This window comes from Micropterus dolomieu, linkage group LG18 (assembly GCF_021292245.1).
Source record: "Micropterus dolomieu isolate WLL.071019.BEF.003 ecotype Adirondacks linkage group LG18, ASM2129224v1, whole genome shotgun sequence".
Lineage (NCBI taxonomy): Eukaryota > Metazoa > Chordata > Actinopteri > Centrarchiformes > Centrarchidae > Micropterus > Micropterus dolomieu.
In genome coordinates this window covers 13,440,065-13,459,761 of record NC_060167.1, presented here as the reverse complement: position 1 = coordinate 13,459,761, position 19,697 = coordinate 13,440,065, and the positions used below count along the sequence as shown (strand labels likewise).

Genomic DNA, 19,697 nt, shown 5'->3' with positions numbered 1-19,697 from the left:
TTGGCTTGCAGCCTGAAATATTTATGTTACTTAGAGATGTGCACACAGTTGCTGATTTTCAACAATTTAATTTTTTTATTCACACTCATTATTAACCTGGTTGGCCCCGCCTTTCTGTGTGGAGTTTGCATGTTCTCCCCGCGTCTGCATGGGTTCTCTCCGGGTGCTCCGGCTTCCTCCCACCGTCCAAAGACGTACCGGACTAGGTTGATTGGTGACCCTAAAATTGTCCTTAGGTGAAGTGTGAGTGTGACTGGTTGTTTGTCTATGTGTGGCCCTGCGACTGATTGGCGACCTATCCAGGGTGTACCCCGCCTTTCAACTGATGTCAGCTGGGATTGGCTCCAGCTCCCCGCGACCCTGTACGCACGATAAGTGGTTGACGATGGACGGATGGATACTCGTAATTAAATTAACACTGATTATTACTGATATATATTTAAGCAATAGCTCATGACAGGCGGTGGTATACGCTTAGGCTATTATATTAAGGGGCGTTGTGATATAATAAGCGTAGGCTTATATCACGGCCTGAAGTGTGCTATTGCTTCTGTAAAACGGTTGCCAAATGTGGCAAAAAGAAAGTAGGCTAACAGACGCACTACAATTTGACTTTATTTTATTTCATCAACAGACATTTATTTATTTATTTATGCACATTGTTGTTTATTGTGCAGCCACTAAAAACTGTCCAGCGTCAGTAGATTGACATTGGTAACTTATAATATGCTTACTCTTGTGTGCCGGCAGCAAGCAGTGCCTAAAATAATAACACTTAAATATTATACCTACCATAATGGGCGGAATTGCCTCTCTCCTTGAGTAAGTCTTTTGAAGAGGCTATTGAAACTTAAACTTTGTTGCAATATCGCAGACATCTGGGGCAAGTAGTGGACTGCTGATTGTGTTTGTGTGTGTTTTCGTGTGTGCGAGAGGGGAATGTTGAATCACGTAAAAAGCAATGATTTTTTCTCTCTCTCTCATTATTTATTTATCTCCGCCGGATCTGTATCATATCGCATTTTAATACCAGGTGTAACTGGGGCGTGTGACCCCCACGAAGCTCAGATTATAACTCGAACCCTGTTCGTCATACGGATCTGTGCAAAGGAATTCAACGTCATACCCGTTATATATGCTCATTATATCACTGCTATGAACCAATCAGATTGCTTGATTTGATCTACCCGTTTTTTAAATATTTGTATCCACATTACCTGGGTATGCAAGTTCTGAAACTCAGCTTATTAGTTTGTTATTGTTTAAACACATTCATGCAATTATGCAAGGTATTCTAGAGTACTGACTTTGATTTTTTTAAAAAGACAGAATCATCTTAAATGTTGCTGTCACTTGAAGTCAAGTCTTAGGAACTCTTAAGTTTTCACAGTCTAATCACATCTTTTTGTTTACCCCTCGCAATAAAAAGCAGTTTCACAGAATGTCCACCGCTTCACTGAAAGCTGCATTTAATTTTCCCTATTTGTGACAGTGTAAATGTTTTAGTTTTGGAATCAATTTATTATCCGAAGGTCATATCAAACAAATTCCCTGACATGAAAAATAACTGTGAATAAATAAACTGAAATTACACTTCACTTACAGTTGCTTCTGCTTTTATAAATCCTAAGATGATCAGTGCCTGTTATCTCCCACACAGGACACAACATAAAAAAAATGAAGCAAGTCAAAAGCACATTATAGGACACTTTATTCGATGGAGATGGGCAGAAACTGAAATGAATGTTCGCTTGTCTCCATGGAGATCGTACTTCTTCTCAACCCATGATCTGGCAAAGCAAGGACAAATGAATAATTATGCGATTATCCTTAAGAATCCCAACTAAATGCTGCACAAAGAGACATGCATTTGTAAGGGTGAATGAATGTATGAAAAGATTATGAAATCCTCCAGTTACTGCATGTGCAGTATACTGTAAAAAGTCTGTACTGCACTGTAAAAAATCATGCATAACCAGCATTAAAAGGTTTTATGTTTGAATGTTTTTAAAATATTTGATACTCTGATTCATATGGGTTAGTGTTTAATACTGACGCTGTTCATCCAGCTGATGTAGGCAGAGACACGGGTGAAGACAGTGGGCTTCTTGTAGGCGTTGCAGCCAGAGGAGGACACAAAGCTGGTAACACCGTGGACAACCCACTTGCCATTGACATTGCAGTTCAGGGGGCCGCCGGAGTCACCCTGGATTCAGACAAAACACATTACAGACAAATCTCAGAGCCCTTTAGTGGAGTTGGGAGCAAATAACCCTTTTTCCAGTTCACCCATTTTCTTCTCATATCTTCTTCTAAACTCAAACAGCCCCAAGCAAGTTAGTGCAGAACACTAAGTTGCAAGACTTTGACACTTTGTGCAGCTTAAGCACTCGCCTGGATCATTGTAACTGACGTATGCCCCTGCTGATGCAGCAAGTGATCCCACATGTGTCCTCCCAAATATCTTCCTTGACAGGAAGGGGTCAGCCCTCAGCTCAGGGGGGAGATGTTCAATTTCACTTTGTCATGGAGGAGTGGGACTGAATTCTGACAAGTTCTTGTCAGTTCTTTAAGTTTTTATTAAATGGATCTTGGTCCAGACCATCTGCAGCTTTTTTCCACAAGGTAAGTGGTCATAAAGTCCAATCAGTCATCAGGATTAGCCACAACCTGGCAACCCAGACGTTCTTATTAATTTAATAATTGTAAGTGACTACTAGCACCCACGGATTCAGGATTGCCTTGTGGGTAATGTCGGCGACAGGTTTTGACAAGAAAGATAAATGTGTGGAATTTAAAAGACCATATCTTTCCATCGTGAGTTTGGCAATATCATAGGAGAGTAACGCTAAATTGGTTTAGCACTCTTTTAAGTCTACTCTTTAAAAAATACTAAATGTGAAGGCATACACAGTCCTTTCTAAGACCACATAGGCTCACCTGGCAACCAGATTCGCTGCCACCACCAGCACAGACCATGGAGTCCTTCACAGTGCTACCCCACCATCCACTGCTGGAGCAGGTCCTGTAGTCAACAACAGGCAGGTAGGCCTGCTTCAGCTGGGCAGACAGCTGACCTCCAGCTGGGGACGACAGGAGAAACACATGATACAACTGTGATGAAGCCTATATATATATAACAGAATGATGCACTATTTCTTAAAAATGTGTTGTAATATACAGATTAATATACTTTCTTAAGTATCTAAATACTAAACTGAATACTGGGTTCAAAGGTATCATCATGTCAGACTCACTCTGGGTACGACCCCATCCGCTGATGTAACAAGCATTGTTATTGGGCAGGACCTGACCAGAGGGAGGCAGGGCACCAAGCTGGACAAAGTTGTTGAGAGTAGCAACATTGGTCAGACGCAGGAGAGCAATGTCCCACCTGAGGGTAACACCAACATAAAGTAATACATCTTTCATGCCTCCAGAGCAACTAGGGGTCAAGTGTATTGTTGAGGGACACATCAGTGGATGTGTCACAGTGGGGAGTTGAACCTGGGTCTCCCACACAAAATGTATGCGTCTTATCCCCTGTACCATCACCACCCATTTCAAATCACACACAATGTTTACAACATTTTAAAACAGATATAAGCAAATGTTCTTATTAAATGAGATGGGACCACAGAGGGTTTGTCAGTTTAGCTTAAGAAAAAGTATTTAAGCAATACATTGATTATCAAAATAGTTGCAATAAATGAATTGCTTCAGCTGTAGATGCATGGTGGTTTGTGTATTTATTGACAAAATATTTAAATAAACATACAAAATCACATACCCATATAATGTGACTTTTTTGGACATTTTTCATTACTTTTTCATGTTAAAAATATTTATAATAAATATGTATAATATGTGATGTACATGTACCGGCACATGTTTTTATATGTAGAAGTTGGTTAAAACACGAGCAGTAGCCACTAACCCTCCCGCAACATTGTTGGAGTTCCAGTTGGGGTGGATGTAAACACGGCTCACGCTCATGTACTGCTCTGTGCCCTCGTGGGAGTTGATGTTGTGATCTCCAAGAACAACACGCCAAGTCTGGGTTCTGTAGATGTACAAACATGAACATTTCTGCCACTTATACTCAATATTTCACATTGAAAATTTATTTTTTCAAACCTAAAATCCTGCTACTTCATCCATGTCTCTATTAGTTTTAGGTTCAGCAGCTATTATGTGATTAATGAAACACCCACCTGTCCACACAGTGAGCAGCAGTCATGACCCATCCTGTCCTGATCAGGGTTCCTCCACAGGTGTGGTAGTAGCTGGTACCAGATTTGTATTGAAGAGAGATCTAATGGAATGATAACAGAGAGCATTACAACCACAAGAAATCAAACCATTCACATTTTCATATTAACATCCGGCACAGTACTGGTAGAAAGTAACTAAATACAGTACTGTATTTAGACATGATTTTAATTATGCTACCCTATACTTCCATGCTAGCACATAACGGAGGGAAATACTGTGCTTTGTTCTCCATTACATTTATCCTGTTATGTGGCTGATTTGACATGTTGATGAGTTGTGCAAAGTTATCAATCAAGGCCCATATGGGGTTGCCAGGGAGGCTACTAATAAGCCGGGGTGGAAATAACAAATACATTCAGGCCCACTCACATTACTGTAACAAATTTGATTTTATTTTTAAAACTTAAAATTTTATTTATTTTTTATTGTAACAAGTTTTTTTGTGTAGCCTTCTTGTACTTTTTTGAGTATATTTAATTTTGCTTTTACTTAAGTATTTATTATTTCAAGTGGGCCCATTGTACTTTGCTACAGTTCCAGTTACCCCCATCAACGAGCAAAAGCGAAAGTCACATGAAAATGTCATGATAAAGCGGCAGCCAATTCATTTTTCACAGGTTTAATGCACCCATCAATCACACTTGACTCTACTTAAAAAACATAGGCTGTATAAAACAAACATAAAACAAATCGAACATACCCGCTTCGTTGCGTTACCAACAAGTGCACGCTGGCTAACATGCTAAATGCTAACATGCTCATGGTGGAGCCTCCAGTGTGACTTCTGTGTTCATTTAGAATCTTTTACCTTCTCTGAGGTGTTGAGTTTTTGTTGTTTATCTTTGTGTTGTCTGCCTTGGTGGCGTTTTATTCTACTGCTAATTCTATTAGAAGTTTTAAAAAGTTTTAAAAACAGTTTTTAAAAAATTAGGTTAATTTAGGTTATTTGATTTCTGTAGCATAATAGCGCACTGGTTGTTGCACCCTCCATGGTGTCCAATGGTTGTTCCTTTTTTTTGAGTTTTGTTGTGTTTTCTGGTTAGTTATAGTTAGGCTACATGGAGGAAGGTGGATGTACATTTAAAATTAGTTTATTATAGTTTATTTTGTTGATAATACTTTTTACTTTAGTGCTTTAACTCAAGTACGATTTTCAAATCAGAACTGTAAATCATAACAGACTATTTTCACACTCTGTCACCACTGTTGTAGAGTGAAGCATAGTATATAGTACCTGCCAGGGCCAGGAGTTGGCTCTGGCCACCTCACCTCCCACAACTCTCTCCTGAGCAATGTCATCCTCTAGGTACCTGGGCTGGGGCTCCAGCTCAGCCAGCACTGAGCAAAGCACAGACACATACAAGCATTGTAGTCAGATATCAAGTATTCAAGTGTGTTAGGAGTTTCTGTGTGTGCAGAATGTCAAAGGAGAGGAAGTATCAGGTAGTTCTTACCGAGGGCTGCGAGAGAGGTCAATACAAGAAATCTAAGCATGTCTGCAGTCTCCTGAAACTTTCTGCACTGGAGACTTACCCACTACTCTTTTATACCCTCACGGCCTCTTCTACTGATAGTGTGTGTGTGTGTGTGTGTGTGTATGTGTGTGTGTGTGCGTGTGTGTGTGTGTGTGTGTGTGTGGGTTTGTGTGTGTAATTTGTTCAGTACCAGTGCAAGTCCACCTGTGTCTGTCTCACAGTTATCACCACAGTGGGGACAGGGGGGGTTGATAGATGGAATAGCTGACTCAGCCAGCAAATGCTTTTTTTCCACGTGTATTGGCCTAGATTTCTTTCCGTTTTTCACTACTAAACCAAACCCTGAAGCACACACGTAACACAAGTTCAGCTCTGCAGTTAAAGCCCCTCCTCAGATGCATTTCATATTACTAGTGTGTAGCCAACTGGAGGCAATCAACTACTAGCATAGGTCATGTGAAAAAACAATTTTCATACATAATGATGTAGTACTCCAAGGAAGATCATCCCCACAGTGTGATTAAGCATTTGGCCTGCATAGACCATACAGTATGTCACTTCAATTGAGCAGAATGTGCATTTTCACACTAGCTGGAGTGGCTGAAAACATAAACCACCTTTAGTGGTTTAGTGGTAGTAGACAAGTGTAAGTACATTAGGGAATTTAGCATCATCATCAAGATTGATCAAGATGTAACCAATGCTTATATTGATCTTCAGAGATGGATACATGTATGGCTGCTGTCACTTTGACATGGATTTTAGGTTTAATTTCATGAACTGTGATTTTGTAAAATGTTTGACTTGAATATCAACAGCGACCAACTCATGCTGCATATTTGTGTTTATACCCAAGAAACAGCTGACTTTGTTTTTTAGATGCTAAACCTTTTACTGTAATGTGTAGAATATGATGTGCTTAATGAGCGAAACAGGATGTGGAGCACGTATAGTACAGTATCCACATCATGCTTTGAAAGGGCCACAGACTCCTCAGCCATGAAAAATGGGTGTCTCATCAAGCACAAAAATTCACATTCTGTTCAAAGCTGCTTTAAAAGTCAACAACATGCTGTTCCAGCTGGTTGACAGCCGAGCTCCAGCTATAGATGGTAGAAGGGAACTTGTAGAGACAGAGGCACTGTAATGAGATTATGATTATGTTGCAAATTGCAAGTTGTTGATTAATATAGATTAAGATCAGTATTTAAAGATGACAGTAACAACCCTGAGGCTACAGAACAGATCTTTTTTCTTTAAGCCTTTGATAAGTATTCATGAGGCCCACTGGAGGTTATAACTGTGTGTTCAATGTTGATAGTGTACAGCAGAAAGGGCTGCTTCAGCACACGACTTGGTTTGAGGGAGATGAACAAAATGTCAAACTATTGCTTTAAATTAAAGTTCTGCAAACCAATTGTATGTCAACTCGTTGTTACACAACAATTCAGAAATTGCATAGTTTCTTTGGTTCAATTTAACTGCAAATGTAACAGGGTGATAAACAGAGAACTGCCCATTTAGTATGTGTGGCACATTGTAGTGTGAGAGTTCTTTATTTTAACTTTAAAAAGTCCTGCTAGAAACATCCGGTACAACAAACCTATAGTAATAAAAGTATAGCTGGGAGGGTGTAACTTATACATCCACATAACTAATGGCTAGTACAACCTCCCCATAGGCCCTTCTTTAAACATATTTATTGAAAATACTCCATGTTTCAAGGTCAAAATGGCACATTCAATAAAATAAGTGCTTGGCTCATGGAAAACCTGTTAAAAGGCTATCAGACATGAGTGCAATGAGTTTCTTCAGTCACAACAGTCAGTGTATCTATTTCCATTCTGATTACAGCATAGCCCACTTTAGGCAGACTTAACATGCCTCTACCCTCAGTGCCTCAGTGCTCACTGCAGCCATTTCCTTCTAAAATGTCATAAAACCACCAGAGGCAGCAGAAAGGGTAACACAAACCTTCTGTTTATTATTATTAACACCACTGAGTCTAATTTTGTCTATCCAACTTCTGGTGGAAGCAAAAAGAGAACATAAAGTTTAATTAATTAAAAAAAAAAACAGAATAAAGGACAGGCCAACCAAAAGACAAAGGACTGCAAAATGAAGTCAGCATTTATTCAGGTCTGCTGGCTGTCAGGACTCAGAATCAGATCAAATTTGCATTGCATATCCTCATATCCCTGGTATGGCCCCCACTGTCTGCTTGTCTGTGTATTTGTCCCATTTCTGTCAGATTTACTTGCTGTGTGCTAACGATGCTCACATGCTGCATTGAACAGGAAAATGGCAAATGTAAAGTTTTAGGAGGTCTGATAAGAAAATGGTTTGATAATTGGTGGTTTGATCAGAATTTCTTTTCATCAGTGTCATAATGTTAAATGAAATTAAAAGCAGTCAACACTAAGACGTGCAGGACATCAGGCAGTTACAAAATAGTTTAATAACACAAACACAATTGATTCTGAAGTTTATTTGTAGAACATTTAACCAGCACAGTTAGCTGCAGATGGAAAACATGTTCAATTTGGAGTAATTTCTGTAGCAAAGAAATCCATTTCAAGAATTGTTCATGACCTGGAAGAAGAAAATTACATATATTAAATATATCATCAACTAATTGACTTGGTGAACTACTGTATTTTAAAAGAACTTGATGATTAAAGTAATTCTGTTCTTTATAATATCTGTTTTTTTGTTGCTCTCTGACCGAGTTCATCCATGTGATGTAGGCAGAGACGCGAGTGAAGACAGTGGGCTTCTGGGGCGTGTTGCATCCCATACCAGACACAAAGCTGGCTATCCCGTGGACATACCAGCTGTTGTTAACTTTGCAGCTAAGAGGTCCACCAAAGTCACCCTAGGACGAAACAAAGAACTGTTAGTTACAGACACATAGCCATAAATATAGCATATCTTACTTCTGTTATTTACAAACTTTGGGGAATTGATGGCTGATATTCTGGGTGGATGTGGGATACTCTTTTATTTTGCAGCCTCACTTTGTGACTCAAACTGATAATGATGGGAATGGGGTGTACTTTTACAATGGTAAAAATGGGCTTCCACAAAACTGTAGAGGGGTATGCTAATAACCACTTATTCCACTTTGATCTGTTTTTATAGATGGTTTTTCAAAATTAGTTTAAATGAATTAACTTCTTGTGATACTTGAAATCATAAAAATGTGTTCAACTCACAAATTTCTGGAAAATTTATTTAAAAAGCTATAATTACAACTACACCACTGCACATAAAACTTTATACAATACTTTATTTCCTGAGAATAATAATGTAACAGTAGAGCAACAAATATCTGAATGAGTTTTAGTAATGTTTTAACAGCTGTATTATCAGGTGTTATGCTGGTATAAAGTATGATGATGTGATGTGTTTTTCATTCGTCCACAGTAGATCATGATAAACAACAGAAGGTGACTGTGTCTACTTTTATTTAGCAGGTATAATCAAGTGTGCCTGGTTTGATTGCTTTTTAGAAATGTATTTTTCACTCTATGTGTAGTATTTTCATATTCTTTACATCAGCAGACTCACGTTGCATCCGGACTGGGCGCCTCCTCCAGCACAGATCATGTTGGTCTTGACGGTGCTACCCCACCAGCCGGAGCTGGTGCAGGTCTGGTGGTCAACAATGGGAAGGTAGGCCTGCCTCATTCTGGTGGGCATACTTCCACCAGCTGAAGAGAGAGACAAACATGTACAGTGATACTCAGGTGACTGCATACTTACAGTCAAAATTATGATTTTGAGGAGTTGCATCTGACTCACTGGAGGTGCGCCCATATCCAGTGATGTAGCAGGGGTGGTTGTGGGGCAGGATCTCGCCAATAGGAGGCAGAGAAGCCCGCCCCACATAAGAGTTCAGTGAGGCATCAGAAGACAGCCGCAACAGCGCGATGTCATTACTAAAGGTCAAAGAATGAGACTGTTTGAAAGTCTCCCACTTTAAGTATATCATTCAACTATTTGAATGAGCATAATATATTAGAGTGACTTTTTAATAATGGTGCAAATATAAGACATCATTCAAAGGCAATTAACCTTATCATATCCATTAAAACTCTTTTAACAATATTAACTCTAATTTAAAAGACTGTAAAAGTAAGGCTAAACTTCTGTAAAGCTAAGATGTTAAAGAAAATACGAACTGTTTACCCAAAATGTTTACTGTGTGTGGTATATGAAAACTAGACAGATGTTAGAGTGCAATAACAGATAGACCCACCCAGAGGAGATGCTATTACTGTTCCATTCGGGATGGATATGAACACTAGTGACACTCCTGTATTGCTCTGATCCATAGCTTTGGTGCAGAACAAGATCACCGAGGACCACACGCAAAGAGCTGAAACTGTTAGTTTGTTTGTTTCCACAATAAAACACAGAGAGGTAAGATACAAAGAAATGAAAGGAAACAGAAAACACATATTTGTGCAAGATGTGTGTAATAAGACAAAACCTGAATCTCAAAAAAAAAAAGAAACATACAGCCCATAGTATGTATGGACATTTAACAGTTACTATGCAGTTTATTAGATTAGAATAATTGCACCTGTTACCTGAACACACAGTGAGCAGCAGTCATGACCCATCCTGCCCTGATCAGTGTTCCTCCACAGAAATGGTGATAGGAGCCATCAGAGAGGTACTGGAGAGAGACCTAGAGAAGGATTCACCACATGTTCTTATCCAGAAAAAGTCTTTTTTTGCTATAAAGGTTAACAAGAAAAGGAGGAAAGTTCTCAAATAAAGGATTTTTCCATTGTCCTCATACTTAGAATGAAGAAGCTGATACGTTTAGAATTATACATGTATATAAAAAAGATGAGTTACTGTAGCTTATCTTAGCATAAAGACAGCCAGGGTGTTTCAAACTCACAATACACCTTCAGACGGAGTTACCTATTTCCCCCATTTTCAGTCTTACTGCTAAGCTTAACTAACTGGATGCTGTCTGTTGCTTCTTGTTTAATGAATAAACCTAAATGCCAAACTTTTCTTTTTAAGAATTTTGTAGCATCGCACTCCTGGAGATAACACAAGACAGACTGCAACAGATATATTACTGTACATGGAGAGTTGCCCAAGTTTACCCATTTTTGGTTACATCTATAGTACTACCTGTACTGCATGACAAAGACAGGAACTTGCACTTACACAGCTTTCTTTTACATGTTCTGTCTGGCTATGTGATACTGCACCTGCCAAGGCCAGGAGGTGTGATAAGGCACCTCTTCACCTCCCACAACTCTTCCTGCAGTGCTGCCCTTTGCGTTACTGAACTGAAGCTTCAACTCAGCCAGCACTGAGGCACAGAGGAAACTCATCAAAACACCATTTAAACATGTTTCCCAGAATTATATCTGTTTTCCAAGTTTTTAAGCAAGAAAAAAAACCTTTCTTAACAGCAGTAGATTGTACACAGTACAGCCTTGATATTTGTTACCTGTGGCTGTGAGAGTGGTGAACAGCAGAAACACGAGCATGTCTGCAGCGTCTAAACATTTCTAAACGTCTCAATCTTTTATACCCTGAGCTGACCTTCATTTGATGTGGACACTATGCTTTGCAGAAAGCCACCTGTTGTCCATCTCACACTTTATCAGTTTGTGATAGCGTGTGACGGCGTGTTGCCACATCACACTGGATTTACTGAAACATAAAACATGTTTTCAAGAATCTCAATCAGTTTTGAAGGGCTGAACATTTATTTTCATGTCCACACTTTCATTTAAATAGCTTCATGCTGCATGAAATAAATCCATGAAATGGTACTATAGTACTTTAGTACTTTAGTTAGGGGTATTTTATTCATTCGGGAGGATAGTTTGATGTCTGAAGCAAAAGAAATGTAACCTTCATAATAAGATACATAAGTGTGGTTGCATAAACGTTCTGATGAGAAATGAGTCATCACTCAAAGTTTGATTAATTTTATTTTCTGTATAATGAGACCAGACAAGTGAGGAAGGACAGTACATGAAAAGATGGTCAACTGTGGTCTCCGTCTTTGTGTGCTGCAACACAGATGAGTCTTCTGTTTACATCATGGTCTGGAAAAGAGAAGAAGGAAATAATGATTACCCATCATATGCAACTTAAATTCCATAAAACCCATACCTAAATTTTCCTATACTGATATATTCTTTTGGATACGATAGACATACAAATCCCTAATACTGACCGAGTCAATCCATTCGATGTAGGCAGAGACACGGGTGAAGACAGTGGGCTTCTTGGGAGCGTTACATCCCATACCGGACACAAAGCTGGCAATTCCATGGACGTAGTATTTTCTGTCAACAAGGCAGTTCAGAGGGCCACCAGAGTCACCCTGAGAGGGACGAGATTACAGAGAGCACCTTCAGTATTGTGGACAATAATTCAGTGGTGTATATAGTTAATTCATTGGAGGGTTTCATTTTGCAGGATTACTTTCTCTTCTTTGTGTTTTTTAATGTTCTCTCATCTATGTATCTTAATTAAAATCGAAAAAGCTTATCTAGGTACAGGTCAAATAAGTCCTCTATAATAAGACTTGATGATAATATAGTGTTAGTTACTGAGAGTGCAACTCTTTTCCGTTTAGGAGGAGACTCACATTGCATCCAGCCTCAGCACCACCACCACCACACACCATGGTGGTCTTGACAGTGCTGCCCCACCAGGCACTGCTGGAGCAGGTCTTGTAGTCGACAACAGGGAGGTAGGCCTGCTTCAGCTGGGCGGACAGGCTGCCACCAGCTGGAAAAAGTGAAATTGGAAAGGTAAGATACATTGAGCTTTAGAGAATAAATCTGAGTACAGCATTGAAACTGACGGGTGCTCAGAGGGATCATGCAATCAACTCACTGGAAGTGCGTCCCCATCCGGTGATGTAGCAGAGGCTGTTATTGGGCAGAATCTGGCCGGAGGGAGGCAGAGAGCCCAGCTGGACATAGGAGTTCAGGGTGGCCTCAGAGGACAAACGCAGCAGGGCAATGTCGTACCTGAGGTGGAGATCCATGGATCAAACAGGAGAAACCAAATATCACTTTGTAGAGATACTAACCCCTGGGAATGACATTTTGTCTATGGGTTAGACCTGCACTTCCCTAAGGTGACATTCTTACCCTGTATCAGTTTAGAACAGATATGGTATCCAGAGATATTTGAGAAATTAGGTGAATGAATTCCCTTCAAAACATTATAACTTACTTCTATAAAGATAATTTTAAAACAACCAACAAAAACACGTACGGTGAAGATCCTTAACATGATAAATGTAAGAAAAAATGCAATCCTCACCCAGCAGACACTCTTCTGGAGTCCCATTTGGGATGGATGTAAACATGGCTGACGTCCATGATCTGCTCTCTGCCATTGTTGCTGTTGAGGTCATGTTCACCAAGAATGACACGCCATGTCCTATTGCTGCAATTTAATAATAATAATAATAAATAAGTCTGTATAGCCTTATGAATTCGTATTACAGTAAACTGATGGAAAAGAAATAAAGACCACAATTCACCATGAAATGACTCCTGGTTTTGTTTTTTGTTTTTTATTCCTTTGTTTGGAAACTAATCAAATAAACAAATCCCATGGCGATGTGACAGTTATAAATGAGGCTGTGAGAAGTTGCCTCATGCTGGTGACATTTAGAAATACTGAAATAAATCATACCTCTGGGTTGTGATAAGAGTGGGCTATGGCTATTCAAGTCAAACTAATTTCACAATGGATCATGAATACACCCAAAACCCATACAGCCAAAGAGCACTGAGTCTATGCTCTAGTTAATCATTATGTCACCTGTCCACACAGTGAGCAGCTGTCATAACCCAGCCTCTCTCAATCAGGGTTCCCCCACATGTGTGGTAGAAGCTGCTGCCAGATTTGTACTGAAGAGAGATCTAAGGGGGAAGAAAAAAGGCCAGAGTTTTGTATGTGTGAAAACATTATTAAGTGTAATTCATTAAACTGATGTCAGAGCTTAAACATAATTTAGTTTCCTGCTGAATCAATGCATTTAATTTGCAATTTTATGTGGCTGTAGATTACCTGCCAGGGCCAGGAGTTGGGTTTAGCCACCTCACCTCCCACAACCCTTTGAAAGCTGTCCTCCAGGTACCTGGGTTGGGGCTCCAGCTCAGCCAGCACTGGTTAAAAACATGAAAAACAGGAGGCACAATGTATACATGGTTCCCCAGATGCCTCATAATAGTATTTGCTTTCCACATACAAACAGAGGAAACGAGAAACAAGCGCAGCGAGAGTGTGACTGGTAGAGCAGATTATCTGGAGCTCCTGTGTGTTGACTAAACTAAAAATGAGTGACTGACTGATAGAGCAAGAGAGTGAAGGAGACAGAAAGAGATCAATAATGAATAAAGCGCAGTGTGTGCTGTCATTTTCTTACCCACGGCTGCAAGACTTGTCAACACCAGAAACCTGAGCATGTCTGCAGTGCGTCACGTTTCTACAAGCAATGAATGCTTCTCTCCTTCTTTTATACCTCAACTTGACCTTTGCTGGAGCAGAAAAGTGTGACTGTTCTTTCCCCTGTGACAAAAGCCAAGTATGCACCTGTGGTCTGTCTCACACATTGTTATCACAGTCAGTTACCACATATTTCCTGCTATGACCAGTAGAAAGCGGTCTACAATGAAGAATGACATGTAGACTGACAAGTATATTACTGGATGACATGAGTCACAGTGATTCAAAGACTTAGAAGGATATTTATGTATTTATTGTGTTGATAAAGTCCTCCACATGTATTTTGGGCAAATATTTATGGGAAAAAAGTCAGAAATTTGACCTGCAGGGGAGAAGTGTAATGATGACTGGTGACCTTATGGCTGAGTAATCTAATATGAACAAACATCACAATTTTGTTGCTGAACATATGAATTGTTTGAATGGGTTTCAGTGTACTTCATGCATATACAAAAATATCATTTTTGGTGTTACTCTCCAATATGAAACCTTAAAATGAATTGTCTGATGTAATATAAAGCAAGTTCTTGTGAATATTTACATCACAAAATAATCACATGTCCATTTGAACCAGCTTGAATTATGAAGTAAGCACTGGAAAACATGTTTCTGTGCTGTCTCTTGACCCAAGTGGTTCTTTGAGAGGTAATAAAGAAAAAGAAGGCAAAGGCTCATGATAATTAACAAGCAATGTGAGATAGCATACAACAAAACGTATTATACTTCTATAAAAAGATTCTCCTTTGTTGTTAAATGACACATTCTGTTTTATGGCATCATTCAGTGACTTCAGCTGAGTAACTGTAGAGTATATGTTTTTTGTCTGTTACTAATGCTTTTTTTTCAAGCACTTAAGAAAGATTGGAGATGTTGAAATTCTACTCTAAATAAAACTCAAATAAAAACAAAACAAAAAATCTAAATTTAACTATGATGGTTGATCAAATTATGGAAACTAAAATATGAACATATTCTTTGGTATTCCCAAAACCAAATATTCTGTTTGATTTTTAAAGTCAGAAATATAAAGAAAATACCAAAGTTAATTATATTCAAGCAACGGGTAAATAAAGAATGGAGCTTAGGAATTAAGTTTCAGCATGGAATAAATTGGCTCTGGTTACATTCAGTTCCTGCACATTCACTGCACGACTGCTACTTGCATTTTCTTCAAATGACTACTTATTTCTTAATGTAAAAATAAAAAAGGTAGAATGTTACAGCAGCTGTTTATGCAACTGGAAAATTCATTCTTAAAGTGTTTAAAGTATTTATTCTTAAAGTAATTAAACTCTAAGATGTTTGCAGTGATTTTCATTTATTCAGGTCAAGAGGAGAGACGTCAAATTATCAATCATTTTGACTGTACATACAGCCCAACACTAGATGGGGCTAAAGACTAAAACATACACACACAATCTCGACTCAGCCATGTAAGAACACACACCTTAAAAAAGGCATTTCATCTGTATTTTACTGGAGGCAGACAGCTGACATGTAGTCTTGGAATTTCTGTTTCAACACCCAAATCTTCATACAAGTCAATTTTAAATACAGATTTACTGAGATTTTTAAAAAAGCCAAAAAAAAACATTTGAATACAAAGTCAAAATCTTGAAAGATTTAAATCCGGTGTGAGAACTGAGTCGAAGAGGATTTCTCTCTACTTTGCTCTGACCTCTTTGATATTGAACAGTTTTATCGTAGATGGAATACGCGATGATTTATGCACTGCAAGTCTCTACTCTAACTAAAATATGTATATATAAAGGTTTTTTAAAAGCCATTTACTATTTCTAAACTGGTCACGCTGATATTTCCAACAATAGGTTTCTGGACAATAGGAAAGCCTCTGATGTGTCTGTCTTTTATAGTCCTTAATTAGACAGAAAGTCATTAAAACTGTGTGCATTTTGGATTATTGCCTTATCCGGGTATTGAAGAGATAGCCACGCTGGCTGGTAATTGAGCTGGTCCCATGACACACAGGGAAAAGGTCCTAATGCTGCTCGACTTTCTGATCAACAGGGGCTCCGTACTATCATAATTTTCTCATAGAGAGTCTTCGTCAACTCCGAACTCCTCGTGTACCCCTCCACCTCCCCAACCTTTTCTTGCAGAGGCATAAATCAAATGGGGAGATCAAAGACAGGAAGTGCTGGGGATGTGTTAATTAAAGATGTTTGCTCTTGATACAACTTCCCCTCGTTAATGAATAGTCGATTTGGTTCCCATAAAGATGTCTCACACATGGGCAGGAAATTGAGGTCCCAAAAAAAATTAATGGGACGCACTGATTGGGACTGTGATAGAAAGTCTGGGAGGGTTATCGCAGACTAACTGTTGATTATGCCAATGTGAGACTATTTGAAAAGCTCAAACTGTTGACAGAGTGGAACTAAAAGATTTAAACCCCATTAAAATAAGGAACCAGCATTACTTTTGGTTTATAGTCTTTTCTTTCCAGTATACTGTGTTATCAGCACTGCCATGTCACCATCAGGAACCCTCAACTTGCTGTGGGGCAAGTGAGTGTGTTGTTTAAGCAGTATTAATTGATTTAGATTGATTGTTTTGGGCACTTGGGGCAGCCAAACAAGCTGTTAAAAGAACACTCACATATAATCACCTTTTAAAGTTAATATGGCAAACTTGTTAGCACCTATTTGCACATCCACCAGAGACACAACAACATTAGCATTAATATCTGGCCACCTGGTGAAGTCCAATATTCAATCCTTTTAGCTTTGTTTCTCTCTCCACCAACTCTTGAGGGGAATATCTGTTGCTCTGGCTGTTAAATGCTCCACTGCGTTCACCAGCTTGTCTCTGACTTTGTCTGTCTGTAGTTTGTGATTGGGCAACTAGATTTATCAGAGCTTTTACTCCAAAAACAGCTACCTGCTGCTACTAGGAATAAGGTAGATGAGAGCGATAAGACTGGACCAAATCAGCAAAGCCATAGGCTGTAAAACCAAAACAATGACCTGAAAGACACTAAAATAATCCTTAGAGCTGAGGGAACGAGTCTAGTGATAAATATGTGTGGGTTCATCATTACAAACAACCCCATTCCCGTCTAAAGGCTTTTAAACAGTAGCCTAAGTTCAACAAAATTGAGTATAACCAGCTGTTTCTCATAAGACCTCCACATCAGGGTGCAAATTATACATTATATTTTTGAGTCTCTGTAAATAGTATTAAACAGAATACTGTCTAGATCAGCTGTATATAAAAAGTGCAATGAGATACTTTTTGTTGTGAATTGGCACTAAATAAATAAAACCGAATACATTTGAAATAACACACCTGGATTTTAACATTTACCTAGCCAGGTAAAACTCCTGAATTCCAGATTGAAAACAAATATCATGCTTATTGTAGAAAGACTCACAAAATACTTAAAATGAAAAAATAAAATCTATATTCATGTCAAAATGTGTATCTACAATAACTAATCCTCAATTTCACTGCTCATCATGTCTAAACACCAGTGTTGGCTAACAATTAGGTCTACATAAAATATGAAATGATTGGTAATGAAATGACAGGGTGGGCTCTCTGCTAGCTAACATCACATAGCTCATTTAAAGCAAATTAAATGCTAATTACGAAACTCTGAAGGTGGGAAAGTTAAGTGTATTAAAGAAGCAAGATAGCTAACTACCGACATTAACCTGCAGTGTCTCCACCAGCGTGCGGTGGACTAGACTGAAGCAGCTGCAGCTGCCAGTGATGCGGGCAGGTAAGACGTTTAACTAACTTCAAGGTTAGCAAATGGTACAGTCTATTTTAGGGGTGTCAGAAATCCTACTTCAAGATTCTTGAATATAAGGCATGAGTATGGGAAATATATTGTAATATTTACAATAACAGGTAAGAAAGACCCCCCTGAAATGTGGTTTTTGCCTCTTTTGGGGGGGTCCAAGCCTTAATTAGGAGGATCAGACCCCCCAATCCCCCCGTAATTCGAACCATGCTCCACATGTCTGAGAAAGAATGCCTGAGAAAGCAACAAATATCCTGAAACTCAAATCTTTAACAAAAGGACCTTTGTTCACACTCACTTGCCCTTAATGAGCATTTGAACTGTTTACCAAACAAAACTACACAGACAAATGTCTACAGCCAAAAAATATGAGGTGAGGTTGAGCAATACAGCCTTTTAAAAACAATTTTAGCATGAGAAAAACATGACAAGGACAAAAGGGTATTAAGGGCATTTGGATATTTACACAAGGGCAATGATCTTGATCTGCATCATATATTAGTTTCCCTCTAACTACTAGTGTGACAACTAGTTAACACTGGTACTTCTTTGGTGTTGTTTTTCAGTAAAATAGGCTACTTTGTTTTGTGTAAGACATTGCAGCACAAAAATACTGCACAGCATGCTACTACATCTACACACAGTCTACAGGGACCGACAGTGTATTTACACTTTCCCCTGCTGGCTGAGGAAATGTGTAGGGACGCATCAATGCTGCCATGCATCCTGCTGGGTGACAGTAGTGAAACTGATCCACTGGGCTGTTTGCAACCTTTAATTGCAATTATACCACAGTGAAAACAATCAATACATCCTCCCGCTACCCCCCCCCCCCCCCCCCCCCCCCCCCCCCCCAACCTTTCTCTCTACCTTCCTCTCCAGCTCATGTTCCCTTTCATGTTTCCTTCCTTGCTCTTCTTTCGGTCTGCCTCTCTATATATACGCAGTAAAAAGATCCTATGTAGGCTGTGGGGTGATGTGGTTTCTGGGGGGCAGGGATGAGGTGTTGCATGCTGCTGGAGAAAGATGATCTGCTGTAGCTACTAGTGCCTGATTGATCCTGTGGAGTACTGTTCATCCATCTCCGTCCTCCTGTGGTTGCTTTCACCTCTAGTTGCTTGCCTGTTCCCTCTCCCCTGTTTCCCCTCTGCTCTGGTCTCAGCTGCCGCCACGCTGCCAGGTCCAGGCCCTCAGTTGCAGTATTGTTAGGATCTACTGGAGTGGAAAAGGAGGCTGCTGCTCCAAGATTCCTTCACTGAGTGGTAGAGGGAAGAGGAAAGTGATTAAAGACTAACACACCATATTGCTTCATCCTTGTCACATCCTTGTTGTGTGACAGTGACTGGGCCAGAAGAGGGCCTTCAGCAACAGAAAGCCACGCTTGAACTGGAAACGTTACTTGTAATTCCCAGTTGAAGAGACAGGAATAAATCACCCACATCAATGAACAAATAAACTGACAAAATTAGCTTTAGTGTGAACTGTGCATAAAATATTTACAAAGCGATACAATGAATAAAAAGCAGTGTGTAAAGTGATATCAGTGTTAAACAGAAATCTCATCAATACAACCACATACAACAGTGAGGGAAGCTTGTGGAGCTGTTTTGTAAAGCATGTTTTTATTGCACTGCACATTTATACCTGTCACTGGCTGTCAA

General features: G+C 39.3%; 3 protein-coding genes across 4 annotated transcripts; all 3 read right to left on the bottom strand.

The window, feature by feature from the left end:
- Nucleotides 1-1,728: 1,728 nt before the first annotated feature.
- LOC123987535 (elastase-1-like) lies at nucleotides 1,729-5,778 on the bottom strand. 2 transcript variants are annotated; one of them, XM_046076515.1, is made up of 8 exons: nucleotides 5,730-5,771; nucleotides 5,510-5,613; nucleotides 4,215-4,315; nucleotides 3,938-4,063; nucleotides 3,258-3,394; nucleotides 2,941-3,083; nucleotides 2,057-2,206; nucleotides 1,729-1,790 (listed from the first exon to the last, which is right to left on the bottom strand). In XM_046076515.1, exons 1-8 carry the CDS (start codon nucleotides 5,767-5,769, stop codon nucleotides 1,779-1,781), a joined length of 813 nt encoding a protein of 270 aa, XP_045932471.1. In that variant the 5' UTR covers nucleotides 5,770-5,771; the 3' UTR covers nucleotides 1,729-1,778. The 2 variants fall into 2 exon arrangements, with proteins under 2 accessions (XP_045932471.1, XP_045932472.1); XM_046076516.1 differs by lacking the exon at nucleotides 1,729-1,790 and having other exon boundaries at nucleotides 2,039-2,206; nucleotides 5,730-5,778.
- Nucleotides 5,779-8,223: 2,445 nt separating this feature from the next.
- On the bottom strand, nucleotides 8,224-11,310 carry LOC123987506 (elastase-1-like). The gene is made up of 8 exons (XM_046076467.1): nucleotides 11,233-11,310; nucleotides 10,988-11,091; nucleotides 10,346-10,446; nucleotides 10,012-10,137; nucleotides 9,555-9,691; nucleotides 9,321-9,463; nucleotides 8,476-8,625; nucleotides 8,224-8,342 (listed from the first exon to the last, which is right to left on the bottom strand). The coding sequence occupies exons 1-8, from the start codon at nucleotides 11,270-11,272 to the stop codon at nucleotides 8,325-8,327; spliced, it is 819 nt and encodes a 272-aa protein (XP_045932423.1). The 5' UTR covers nucleotides 11,273-11,310; the 3' UTR covers nucleotides 8,224-8,324.
- Nucleotides 11,311-11,703: 393 nt separating this feature from the next.
- Nucleotides 11,704-14,313, bottom strand: LOC123987491 (elastase-1-like). The gene is made up of 8 exons (XM_046076444.1): nucleotides 14,188-14,313; nucleotides 13,830-13,927; nucleotides 13,581-13,681; nucleotides 13,074-13,199; nucleotides 12,639-12,775; nucleotides 12,388-12,530; nucleotides 11,971-12,120; nucleotides 11,704-11,839 (listed from the first exon to the last, which is right to left on the bottom strand). Exons 1-8 carry the CDS (start codon nucleotides 14,225-14,227, stop codon nucleotides 11,828-11,830), a joined length of 807 nt encoding a protein of 268 aa, XP_045932400.1. The 5' UTR covers nucleotides 14,228-14,313; the 3' UTR covers nucleotides 11,704-11,827.
- Nucleotides 14,314-19,697: the final 5,384 nt, after the last annotated feature.

Excerpts from the sequence above, each read along its gene's own strand:
- LOC123987535 (XM_046076516.1), bottom strand. The coding sequence starts at position 5,769 with ATGCTTAGATTTCTTGTATTGACCTCTCTCGCAGCCCTCG. Across the intron at positions 5,614-5,729 it reads GACCTCTCTCGCAGCCCTCG|TGCTGGCTGAGCTGGAGCCC; the intron begins GTAAGAACTACC and ends TGCTTTGCTCAG. Across the intron at positions 4,064-4,214 it reads GCTGCTCACTGTGTGGACAG|AACCCAGACTTGGCGTGTTG; the intron begins GTGGGTGTTTCA and ends GTACATCTACAG.
- LOC123987506 (XM_046076467.1), bottom strand. The coding sequence starts at position 11,272 with ATGCTCGTGTTTCTGCTGTTCACCACTCTCACAGCCACAG. Across the intron at positions 10,447-10,987 it reads ACACCTCCTGGCCTTGGCAG|GTCTCTCTCCAGTACCTCTC; the intron begins GTGCAGTATCAC and ends ATCCTTCTCTAG. Across the intron at positions 9,692-10,011 it reads AGTAATAGCATCTCCTCTGG|TAATGACATCGCGCTGTTGC; the intron begins GTGGGTCTATCT and ends TTTGACCTTTAG.
- LOC123987491 (XM_046076444.1), bottom strand. The coding sequence starts at position 14,227 with ATGCTCAGGTTTCTGGTGTTGACAAGTCTTGCAGCCGTGG. Across the intron at positions 12,531-12,638 it reads CGGATGGGGACGCACTTCCA|CTGGTGGCAGCCTGTCCGCC; the intron begins GTGAGTTGATTG and ends CACTTTTTCCAG. Across the intron at positions 12,121-12,387 it reads GTGCTGAGGCTGGATGCAAT|GGTGACTCTGGTGGCCCTCT; the intron begins GTGAGTCTCCTC and ends CGTCCCTCTCAG.